Raw genomic sequence first — 12,226 nt, forward strand, 5'->3', positions numbered from 1 at the left:
AAGCCTCTTTCTAAATGTAATTCTTAACAGAGATTTCTCTTGGAGGGTACAAATCAGAATCCTGTCAGGACGACTAGGAAGCGTCTTGTTAGTTGAGCCAGGGACTCTGTAATGCCTTCCCTCCTTCTGCCACTTGTCAGTGTCAGTGTTAGTATTAGCATCAACTTACGTTGGGGTGGTGGGGGAGCAAAATTTATTCATTTAAGGGTATAATACACTTTAAACTTTTCTAGGGCCAAGGGCAGTGGAAGAAAATCAAGAAAAAGGAATAAAATCAAGAAAAAGGAAAAATGCTAAATAGAATACTAGAAGATTGTTTTTTAATTCTGTGATTTTGTGGATTGATTGATTTGTTAAATTTACATTTGAAACCCAAACAGACCTAATGTGACTTGATAAGAATAGCCCATCTATCAGGGCTGAGTCTTTGATTTGATTCAGTATTTTAATATTTTTCTTCCTTTATCACTTTTGAGTGAGTAATATGTGAGTAGCAATATAACTTTAACTTATTGAGAGTCCAGAATTTATAATCCACAGCTCTGGAAACTTTGAAAGTCAAATGTAATAAAGGGCCCCCTCAGAACAAGTAGAAATGTGTACTCTTGATTAATTATTCACTCTGGACTTTATGCTGTAGTTTCAGAGATTACATTCCAGAGAATTCATTCTATTTACTTTTGTTTTGTTTTTTCTTTTCCCCTGTATTTTTCCAGAAAGAAAAAAACGGAAGGCACCTATGACTTGCCTTACTGGGACCGGGCAGGTAACTCAGGTGGAATTTGCATCTCTCTTCTGTCAGAGGGAAATCCCTCCCCTGCAGGTGGCAGTCGTGGGAGAGCATGGTTCTCAGGCCCACAGAACCCCTCCTCCCCCACCCTGTTAGAGAAGTGGCATTCTTGCGATTTTTTACTGTTCTGCACAACCTTTTAGTTAATAAATGATGAAATAGAAAGTGCAAATTTCTCATAACACGTGCTCTGTTCTTTCTCTTCTGAAATGCTCGTCTGGTTTGTCCTATGTCCTCAGTTTCTCTTGAGACCAGCATTCTGTGTGTCCTATGTGAGCATGAGTAAGAAACAAAGAACCATGATCCTTTTAACAGCATGTGCATGTCACTCTGCCAAGTGAAGCCAACAGTTTAGGAGTTCATGAAGTCAGCCATCTCCATAGTGATGAGTTGTCATCTTCTGAATTATTACAAGTGATACCAGAGGCCCCCTGCTGGTCCTCCCCACTTCTACTCTCACTACTAGAATAAGACTGTTCACTGCTGGGACTAGAGTAGAAAAGGGCAGTAGTGGGACAGATTATAGTGCTGCTGGCACCCCCAGATGGATCTTGCAAATTATTTTTTGAGAAGAACTTATTAAAAACCACCTCTATAACAGAAGTTCTCTCTGACTACATATGATAACAGTGATTCTTTCCTCATATTTATTCAATAGATTTCTACTGTGTTCTGCTTTGCACTGGATAATCTTAATCATTGCAGAAAATTAGCTTGAATTTGAAGTCTAGTTTATATTAATATATATTATACAAATAAATGGTCTCTTTGGCTTACTGTCACAATGAAGGTTGGTGGAAAGGAATGAAGCAGTTTCTCCCTGCCAAATCAGTGGAACATGAGGAGACCCCTGTGCGCTATAGCAGTAGTGAGGTGAATCATTTGAGTCCAAGAGAAGTCACTACAATGCTGCAAACTGACTCTGCAGGTAACTATATGGCAGCTGTTGGATACCAGGTAGAGGAAGAAATGGCTTAAGTTTTCTGAAAAGTGCTATAGGATTAATAGGATCTTTGATCTTTTTCATATGTTAAATATAAGCTGTTTTCTAAGGGTAGACTTTTAAAAAAGATGATCTTGAGAGAACATCTTACATGTTTTATTCATAAATTGGAACATTCATTTCTAAAGACTTGGGGCATCTTGTTCGTTGACCTGGGGTTTGGTTTGGTTTTGTTTGGGGTAGGGCAAAGGTATTAAGACTAGCATTAGGAAAGACAGAGCTTTATAGTATCCTACTGTCCTAGTACACATGCACTTTAAACATTTTCTCATATTTTTGAAAAGGAAAAAAATCAGATATTTTCTAAGACTAATACCGTTCTAAAAATGAAATATTTATTTTGTAATGAAATACTACCTCAATTGAAAGAATGTATACAGTGTATGCGAAATTACATGAAGGAGACTTTGTGGCAGATAACTTATTACTGTGAAATACTAGAAAACATTACGTTTTTAATTTGGGTCTTGTAAGTGAGAAATCCATAACTCGTGTGTTAATAGCAATAACTATTCCACAGAGACGTATTTTCTCTTAGTGTAACCTGCAGCTACCTCCTTAAATTATGTAATCTCTGTATTAGCAAGAGAACTCTTCTGTTTTGTTTTGTGGTATCTGCAGAGTATGCACAGCCACTTGTGGGAGGAATTGTTGGTACACTTCATCAGAGATCTACTTTTAAACCAGAAGAAGGAAAAGAAGCAGGCTATGCAGATCTTGATCCTTACAACTCTCCAGTGCAAGAAGTGTATCATGCCTATGCTGAACCACTGCCAATTACTGGACCTGAGTACGCAACCCCCATCATCATGGACATGTCAGGGCACCCCACAGCTTCAGTTGGTCTGCCCTCCACATCTACTTTCAAAGCTACAGGGAACCAACCTCCCACTTTAGTGGGAACATATAATACACTTCTCTCCAGGACCAACAGCTGCTCCTCAGCCCGAGCCCAGTATGATACCCCAAAAGGTGGGAAGCCAGGACCAGCTGTCCCAGATGAATTGGTGTACCAGGTGCCCCAGAGCACGCAGGAAGTGACGGGAGCAGACAAGGATGGGGAGTGTGATGTTTTTAAAGAAATCCTTTGAAGGTAATGCTGCTTTTTACAAAGCATCAATTTAAAGCACATGGCCTTTTTTTTTTTAATTAGTTGTAGTAATATATAGAATGTATTACATATCTGTCACTGAAGTGGTTGGGAAAATGTGGTGACCGAGGTACAGGAAACTACTTATCTCGCTTAAAAGGTGTTGCTGTGGCACAATTACTGCTTGCCTGATAATTTTGAACATCTGTTTGTTACTACTGTAAAACACTATTTTTAATACAGAAAAAGCTCCCTATAATGCACTTCAGAGAAACTGAAAATCACTGAGAGTATTTATTACCAATGCTGCAGGTACATTAATGAACTCAAGAGATGGTTCTATAAGCCTGACTGGCAATAACGCATGGTACTGTTCTTGAAATATCTAATGGCTTGAATTCTCCCTTTGTGAAAGGTGGGTACTCTCGTGCTTTCTTCCTCTTCTGTTCCTTTATTACTTTCTGTATTCTTTTTTGAAAATAATTAATGAGATAAGGTTTGATTTGACCACAACCATACACCCTGGTATCTCCTTAGGAAGATCCATGTTGGAAAAGTGACCGACTTTCCCCTCTTGATACTTTTAAGAGTTGAAGCAGTTCATGGACTTGGTCTCATCCCTGCTTATTCTTTCTGCCCCAGGGCCCATTGTGGCTAGCCCCATTCATGTGTTTATAAAATATTTTATTGCAGTAGGTGATGCTTGCATTATCAGTCTCATGAATTCAGATTCTCTGATGTCTTCAAGTGTACTTCTTAAGGTGGAAACAGAAGAGAAACAATTTACAATTTAGAAAAGTCCTAAAGGAGACTCTCCCCTCTTCACTCAGAAGTAATTTAAACTTCCTTCAAAAACTACAACAAAAAGTAACCAGAACTTGTCCTCTTTGGAGATATATACATATAAAAAATATATGTGTATGTATACACGTACACATATATACACACATAGGTATACATACATATAAATTTTTTTAGTGTCTCATGGTATTTTATAATTTTAGTCAAATATTTTATATATTCACTTTTACCCAGTAAAACTAGTATAAGAAATAGAAACCCAACACGTGTTCTTTGATACTGTGTGATTGCGCCTTGTGTGTGTGGTAAGAGGTGTCAGTAGTCCTTTGTTGTCATAGCTAGGGAACAGACATCATCACATCCTGCCAATGAAATTGTTTTTGATACCTCCTGGCAACTTCCTTGTTGCCACTTGTTCATGACCTGCCCAGAACTAGTTTCAGATGGAGTAAAATTAGATATCATCTGTAATATATTAGCCTATATCGAAAATCCCATTTTTAAATGTCTTTAGACTGGCAAGACAATGTAAGCTCACCATGATAAAAATATATGAATTTGACATTCCCTTTATCGTAAGCTTTAGTGTGTAGACTAAATGTTAAAATGTATTTTTTCCATCAGGTTCTAGATATTTCTGTTGGCTCATGCCAGCAGATTATGATGTTTGAATAAAGTTGAACAGTATTCATTTTGCTCACTTCCACAAGTGCATCAGTATTTTTAAAAAGATTGCTTCTAAATGAGAACTGTTTATTTCTGCAGCTTCCCTGCCTTCTTCTTGTTCAATTTTGTTGGTTTTATTTTCATTTGCTTTTCGTTTTTCAAACTTAGAGGCACAATTTTCACTCATTGAAAACTCAATGCATATTTTTAAACAAAAAGCACAGATGTTGTACTTTTATTAAACCATAAGTGAATTTGTAAAGCACATGTATTAATGCAGTTATCCCCTTTCAGGTGGGAACAGAGTAAACCATTTTGTTGTTTATATTCATCCTTAGTACACAGGGAATATTCTTTTCCTCAAGTCATATGCCTGTTTGAAGCTTTAAGAGAGATGTTTCAATAACTATTGCATTTTCCCAAAGAAACTTGCTATTTTTGTATAATTGTGCAACCTGATCATTTTCCCTGGAGCTTTTTTTTTTTTTAAATCTTTCTTTCAATGAGAGGCAAATGTTTTCTGAAATGATGCATATTTTAAGACTTGATTCATATTGCCACTGTGCTGTTGTCCTTGAACTACCAATGATTTTAATAAAATAGTTTTTACTATTTTTATATATTTTAATTTCCAGATGAATTGCTGAGCCTGATTCAAATGTTTTTTCTGGTTTTGTACTTTTGTTTGTTTTCATATTAGAATTCTTTATTTCTGGTTTTTATTACATTTATATGTCTGATATATACAGCTTTGGAGACAATCAAGTAACAACTAAAAATGTGAAAGTAACTATTGTTGTCAAAATTCCCTTGAATTTTTTTTATTCTTTGCTTGAAATATTTAAGACTTAGTCACTGTGGGTTATTGGATTAAATTTTTTCCTGATAATACAAATATAGAAATAGAATCAGACAGTGATGTGGCAAGTGTGGCCATTACTGACTTCATAAAATTACACTGACTTGGCTGTTACTTGATTCTAGGAACCAGCACAGTTAAAGACATTGTGAATTATGATTTATATTTTATTAAATGCTGTAAGTCTAAATCTTGTTGAATGTGCCAGGTCTAGTCCAGTTATTTAAGTTCACGTTTCATTATTTGCACTTTGTATTGAACAATGGGTTTACTCAATGGTGAAAATGGTTGAAGTAGAGAATTTATACACAGGTTAAAATCACAATGTTATATGTACACTTGCCTCTCCTCTTCCCTCTCCCAGAAAGGGGAGAGCAGAATGTGAGGTCATCCATCTGAATGTGGCCACAAAGCTGTGGAGAGTGGTAAGTCCAGAGCATCTTTGCCTTGGTTCCATATTGTCACCTGGAGAGCTAAATTAGGGCTATAGAAACACCATGTCAGATGAGGCACCTAGAAAGAACTAGTAGATTATGTGGGACATTGAAAGCTTTTTCAACTCTTAAGAGAACTGATGAAACTCTGCCTTTAAAAGAAGAAAACAAAAATTTATTAGCTCTGCCTTTTGATTCTGAACTTAGTACCTAAACTGAAAAATGCAAATAGGCATTGGATGTTATTAAAATACTTTTTAAGTCAACTGTGGCACCAGTTCTCATTTAATTCAACTTGTGACTAGTTTCTTTTACTTTTTTCTTTTATTTGGCACTGGGAATGGTAGAAATAAAACATGAATCGGAATATATATTGGAAGTAAAAATGGTTTGGGTGTCAGTTATATTCTCCCAGAATGTACTTTTCTTACCTCGGCATGTACTGTAGTCACTCAGTATTTGTATATGTTGCTAGAATAGATTGTACAAATAGTGAGATTTTAATGTGTTAATGTGTTTTTAATAAATTGTATATTTGTGTCTTGCTCAGATTATTTGGCTTAAAGAAACTTGAGATTTGTAGATTTTGTCACACTACATAAAATGCCAGATATCTCAATATTCACTTCAGTCATCAGTTTTATGGCCGTTATCACCGTGATCATACTAACATTTGAAAATGCCACTATTTTTTTTCCCTTTGCCGAGTACCATCCTTTCTGAAGCTCGATTCGTTTTACACAAACTGTACTTTAGTAGCCAGGCTGCCTCCTATGGCTGTGTGTTGTTGTAAGGGAAATATCCCACAGAATGCAGAGGATTCTGGTCTAGTACCACCATTTCCTCATCTGAGTTATCAGAAGAATCAAATAAAACTGAGGCACTAGGCAAATGTATGCTGGTATTAACAGAACATAGTCCTTATAATTAGTGTCTGAACTCAGTTAAATCAACTACTAGTTTTCTGTGTCTCCCATTGCTTTTAAGTATTTCATTTTGGCCCTTTGTATACTCAGGCAGGATGCTTGTCAGTAACATTAATGTTTCCCAATGATATCTATTTTTCAGCATAATAATTCTTCTTTTATAAATAAACTCAGACGTCTTCTGACAGCTTTTAATTCCATTGTTATAACCTCTGCTTTTCTCTTCCTTTCTCCTTCACCTCTTATTCTCTTACCCCCAAAGAACCTTTAGTTCTATTCATAAAATTTGGAAAAGAAACCAGCTTACCACATTTGTAGGACTAACTTATTTGCATCCAGTTGGATGCTTTGGTGCATCCAAGATAGCCAGGTAAGCTTTTCATTTGAAGATTAATCGTGTGAAAAATTGGGATTTTTCATGAAAATACTTAAGTCTAAAAACAGCTTGACTTTTTTTTTTTTCCTCTCATTTGGTACTGGGGATTTAACCCAGGTTTGCCTTACCACCGAGATGCATCCCCAGCCTTATTTATTTTTTGAGACAGGGCCTTGCCAAGTTACGGAGGCTGGTTTTGAACTTGTGATTTTCTTTATCAGCCACCTGAGTCACTGGGATTACAAGCGCACACCACCAGCGGCACTGTGGCCCAAACCTGTAATCTCAGCAGCTTGGGAGGCTGAGGCAAGAGGATCATGAGGTGCAAAGCAACTCGGTGATATAAATAAAATATAAAAAAGGCTGGGGATAGGCTCAGTGGTTGAGTGCCCCTGAGTTCAATGCCTGGTACCAAAAAAAAAAAAGTGTGCACCACCACGCGCCTGGCAGCTTGATTGTTCTTTCAGCTTAATTTGCTTTGTTTTCCTTACCTTTCCCAATTTACTTCAAATAAAAACTGAAAATTTAATGGATAAATTATGCCAGTCAAAATATGTTTCAGAGTTTTTCCTTCCTTGAGCTTCCCTAGTTTGGCTTCTTTGTAGAAAGTTAGTTTTAATTGTTTAAAATAATACAAAGCAACCAGACTTTAGTAATTTAATTAGTTATTTACTTATCCAGAATTTCACATTTTGCCCATTTCCTTTAACTTAAAAAGAGAAAAAATACCACCGTTTTTCTTCTACCAAATTATAACTTATCATAATCATTATTTAACTAATTGCAGGGAACAAGAGGGGAAGAGTTAAGCCAGTGTGAACTTAGGTTTCCACAGCCAGGTGGTTGCAGATTGCTAGAGCAAGGCACAATCATATTTCAGTTCCCCACCTGCCAGGTGTACAGTAGCCAATCAGATCTCTCCGAATTCCATGGTAGTCAAAACACATTGGTAAACTAAATCTCCTTGTTAAGAAGTCATGTCCTTTCAGAAGTCTGAGATGAAGTCAACTATAAAAAGATGTTTTAAAACATCTCAAAAACAGTAGCTTATTTTTAAAAAAAATGCAATTAAAACTTTATTTCCCTGATAACTAGCTAGACCTCTCTTGGTTTTCATAAATATATTCACAGAAATTAAGTTGATGGGTATGAGTCACCAAGCAGCCACAGACTTCATATACATAATTTGAAAAGTTTATCGAATATATTTAAAAATAAACTAAAAATTGCAGTATAAAAATAAAATACTGTTAGCATCATCTTCTGAATCTGGAGGGTCAATCTTGAGTCAAGTTGATTACAAAGTTTTTTTCTATAATGTCTTTCAAAAAGAGCTGTTCTGCAGTCACATTGTGATATGCATTCTGAAGAAGAAAAACAATATAAAATTACTATATGTCCCAATCTCAAAATATTAACACAGCAGTTGAATATTCTGGATCCTAAAAATTCTATATACAAAGCTCGAGTGCTAAGTAAAAAGTCACATGGACTTCTGTTACCTTCCTACATTTTTTTCCTTGTTCGTTCTTGTGTGTAAGAGCATTCCCTAAAGCCCACTCTCTCCACTTGAACTATCACTTGAGTAGAGGCCTCCAGACTCTGTGGTATCCTGTGATACAAATCTAGGAACCAAAATTTCAAGTCAGATGGCTTTTTTTTTTTAAATAAAAGCACCAAATTAGAACTTATTTATTTTTCACAATATCTTTAATTTGTTTATTCATTTTTATGTGGTGCTGTGGATTGAACCCAGTGCCTCACATGTGAGAGGCAAGTGCTCTGTCACTGAGCCACAACCCCAGACCCTTGGAACTCATTTAAAAAAAAAAAAAAAAAAACTGTCCTGGACATAAGAACCTCCTATAAAGAATGGTTCCGTTTAAGATGTTTTTTAAAAATAATTCTGAATCTGGGGGTTGTAGCTCAGTGATAGAGCATTTGTCTAGTTATGTTCAAGGCTCTGGGCTCAAGTCCCAGCACCACAAAAATTTTAAATGATTCTATTCATATTCTAATTTTTCTCAGTTTTAACATTGTTATTTATATGACACTTGTACCACAAGTGCTACAGGAAAGATTAGAGATTGGAGAAATGAGCCTAAAGTCTGTTCTAGGCACCTAAATGTTTAATATTCAAATGTTTGGTTTATGGTCAGGAGCCAAGGGCTGAAGGGACAGAAGACAGGAATAAAATCCAGCCTGAATACTACTACTAGTATAGTTTATGTATTATTTGGGGATGACTTAAGGAGATGTATTTCATGAGATATATCCATATATAGCAGATCACTTCATATGTCAATGTACAGATAACATTTTAATCCTATCACTTGTGGTATCCCACTAATCTAAGAATTTAAAAAAAATAAGAAAACCCTTCTCATTCAACTGAAATCCTCAGGATTAAATTCACCACTATTGATCTCTGATCAAGAAAAACACGATCTAGTGAAAAGGCAACCTTTTTAACCATGAAATTTCTTTTGTGGGAGTATGTTGTTCTAGACTATCTTCTCTAACAATACCAAAAATACATGAAGGGTAGGGCTGCAGCTCAGTGGTACAGAGCTTGCATAGCAAGCACGAAGCCCTGGGTTCAATAACTAGTATCCCAGAAAAAAAGTGAAACAAATACATGAAAATAATTACTGTGAGCATAGCCCTGCTTTGGGGTAAATCTGTACATCTCAAACACAGACGGTTGTATTTATACTTAAATAGCACAAACATGGTATAATATCTAAGGTTTGGTCCCTACATGGTTTTGATGCACTTGGTAATAACCATGAGATTCTACCAAGGATCTGAGGTCCACAATTTAGGAATTATTGCTATAGTAAAATAACCTCTGGACTTGAGTCCTAATTTCGGCCTTCAATAGCTTTGTAGCCCCCTTCAAGCTCTCACTCTCTCAAAACTTATCAGTAAAGTGAAAGTGAGAAAAATAACGGGCTTTTCAACCATAACAAAGATTATACCAAAGAATGTTACTGGAAATGATGTGTATGTTACCTTCGTCATCAAAGACATGGTGGCATTTCCATAGTAGTGCAAAGGACTGTTGAGGTCAGAAAAGTTATATTTAAAACCAGCTAGGTGAACTTCGTGACATATGTGAAACGCCAACGTGATGGCAATAATTCCTGTCGTTGGGTGTTTGGGTTTCTAAGAGAGAAATGTAAATTTTTATAAAATGCAAATGAGCTCCTTATTTCCAAAACATTTTGGGTTGACCTAGTCATAAAACAAGGATTTTGGAATATTTAATCAAAAATATTAAGTTCAATCCTCATCATGTCCTATGGCTTAGCCCTCCAGCATCATACCCATCATCCTATATGATCACGTGACACTCTTTACTCGTGAAAATCAATTCTCCAGTCATCCTATGCCTACACCTAAGCACCAGAATAAAACAAAAGAAAAATAGACTTGTCTGATCAAATGTTAAACTTATGGTCAAAGTCAAGCAGACATTGAGTACATCTTGCATTCCTATTGCAATTGTCAAGCTCCATTCCTACTTTCCAAGATGACAGATAACTTTCTATTCAACAGCCCATCTTCCTACTTTAAATTGACAATCCTTATTGCTTTGTGAAAATGAAAGCAAACAGAGCTACATCATCTACCCAACTCCAAATCTACCATCTTATCTGCATCTTTACCCACACTTGCAGGCTCACGCCTCTTCACAATGGATAAGATGTCCCTATTGGCGCTACGTCTGACCCCTTTACTAGGTAGGCAGTGTGTATATCCCATCTCTACCTAACTAAGCTTCTACCCCTAACCACTTTCTCCCCTCAACATAATATTTTTTTCCTCTATTCAATCACTCCCTTCAGTATATAAACAAACTTCTTGATTCTATGTCATTTTCCAACTTTTGCTCATTTCTTAAAAATTTTAGTACCAATGTTTTCTCTAATTTTTGGACTACATTATTGCCCTTTCTCACTTTTCTAGCTTTCCTGTGGTATTTTTAACTATGTGCTGTGGTTTGGATGTGTTTCCCCCAAAGGTCCATATGTAAGGCTTTGTCACAATGGTGGCACTAGTGGGCCTTTAAGAGGTGAGGCCTGGTGGGAGGCCCCCAGGTCATTACCCTCAAAAGGGATTGTGGGATTCTGGTGTCTTCCTCTTTATATTTCCTGGCTTGAGATGTGATCATAGGCTCCAATGTGCACCGTGATGTGCCATCCTTGCCACAAGGAGCCACTCAATCTTGGACTTCTTTTCTTCCAAAAATATACCATATTTTTTTCATAAGCGGCGTATTTTGTATATTTCATTGTAGTAATATGAAGTTTCCTAATGAATGCTTCATACAATTCTTTTGAGCCTGAAAAGCCACACGCTTGTCCTAAAGCCAATCACTCTCCTTGCTGCAGAAGACTGAAGATGAGGCTCTAAGGGATAAGTCTGAACACTCAGACCCTAGGAAAACCCAGAAGGGGGCAGGAAGATAAATACAAAAAAACAACAACAAAAAATCTTAGGGCTATTTTCCTTTTATCCTGAAAAACAAAGATAATGTCCGCAGGTATCAATCTTACTATTTCAAATAGAGGCCTTAAAACTACCTCATTGAGCCATGGTTCTCATACAATTTCTGAAAGGTCCCAGACCCTCTATTCTACTTAAGTTGGATATTCAGTTTGAAATCATGCAAACATACATACCTGATTTTTGGGAAATGATTTTGGGAAATGAAGTAGTTCAAAAGCTGCTGTTCTGATAATAAAAGGATCTAATATTCTGATTTGATAAGGTTGATAGATCAAATTTAAGGCTGGTTTCTTCCAAAAACCACTAGTGTTCTGAAATAAAGGGTATAGAAAATAAAATACAGTTGTCTTATTCTTTTGAAGGAAAAACACTAAAGGAATCTGAAGGCAGATCAATTTTGCCAACTTACTATTTTGCCATTTGACAACAGTTCGAACAGCCACTTTAAGTCAAGTGGTTTAAAAGCAGCCAGAATCACCGTACTATTGGGGTCATTGTGACTTTGATCTGAAAAAACAGATTCTGGATAAAAAAGTCGGAAGGTTGTCCTTCTCCCAACTTCCTCTTCATGTTCTAAAACAGGACCATTGTTCATTCTGTGGGTAGCAAGACACACAAGATATATAGACAGGTGGAGAATAAGCCATTTTCATTATAGTTCTCAGAGGCTTCAGAATTGGACAAATAGCCATTTATCTTGTGCTCTGAAACCACACAGCCACTGATCAATCTTTTACATGTAATGGCTAAGGAGATAATTCCTCGC

At 36.4% G+C, this 12,226-nt stretch overlaps 2 protein-coding genes across 11 annotated transcripts in view; one reads left to right on the forward strand and one right to left on the reverse strand.

Moving 5' to 3' along the window:
- The window catches only part of Dcbld2 (discoidin, CUB and LCCL domain containing 2), a 91,113-nt gene that overhangs the window by 78,118 nt on the left and 769 nt on the right, over positions 1 to 12,226 (forward strand). For 2 of the 4 annotated variants that reach the window (XM_078044400.1, XM_013362768.4), the window contains 3 exons: positions 717 to 775; positions 1,581 to 1,718; positions 2,415 to 6,194. In XM_078044400.1, coding sequence (XP_077900526.1) covers positions 717 to 775; positions 1,581 to 1,718; positions 2,415 to 2,884 — 667 coding nt within the window. In that variant the 3' untranslated portion in view covers positions 2,885 to 6,194. Of the gene's footprint in view, positions 1 to 716; positions 776 to 1,580; positions 1,719 to 2,414; positions 6,195 to 12,226 lie in introns of those variants that run through there. The other 2 variants (XM_078044399.1, XM_005335067.5) reach the window with 2 other exon arrangements.
- The window catches only part of St3gal6 (ST3 beta-galactoside alpha-2,3-sialyltransferase 6), a 55,119-nt gene continuing 50,481 nt past the window's right edge, over positions 7,589 to 12,226 (reverse strand). For all 7 annotated transcript variants that reach the window (XM_013362760.4, XM_040270488.2, XM_013362759.4 and 4 more), the window contains 4 exons: positions 11,870 to 12,056; positions 11,634 to 11,771; positions 9,961 to 10,113; positions 7,589 to 8,309 (listed from right to left, as the gene is read on the reverse strand). In XM_013362760.4, coding sequence (XP_013218214.1) covers positions 8,223 to 8,309; positions 9,961 to 10,113; positions 11,634 to 11,771; positions 11,870 to 12,056 — 565 coding nt within the window. In that variant the 3' untranslated portion in view covers positions 7,589 to 8,222. The remainder of the gene's footprint in view (positions 8,310 to 9,960; positions 10,114 to 11,633; positions 11,772 to 11,869; positions 12,057 to 12,226) is intronic.

Source organism: Ictidomys tridecemlineatus, chromosome 3, assembly GCF_052094955.1.
Source record: "Ictidomys tridecemlineatus isolate mIctTri1 chromosome 3, mIctTri1.hap1, whole genome shotgun sequence".
In the NCBI taxonomy this organism is placed as follows: domain Eukaryota; kingdom Metazoa; phylum Chordata; class Mammalia; order Rodentia; family Sciuridae; genus Ictidomys; species Ictidomys tridecemlineatus.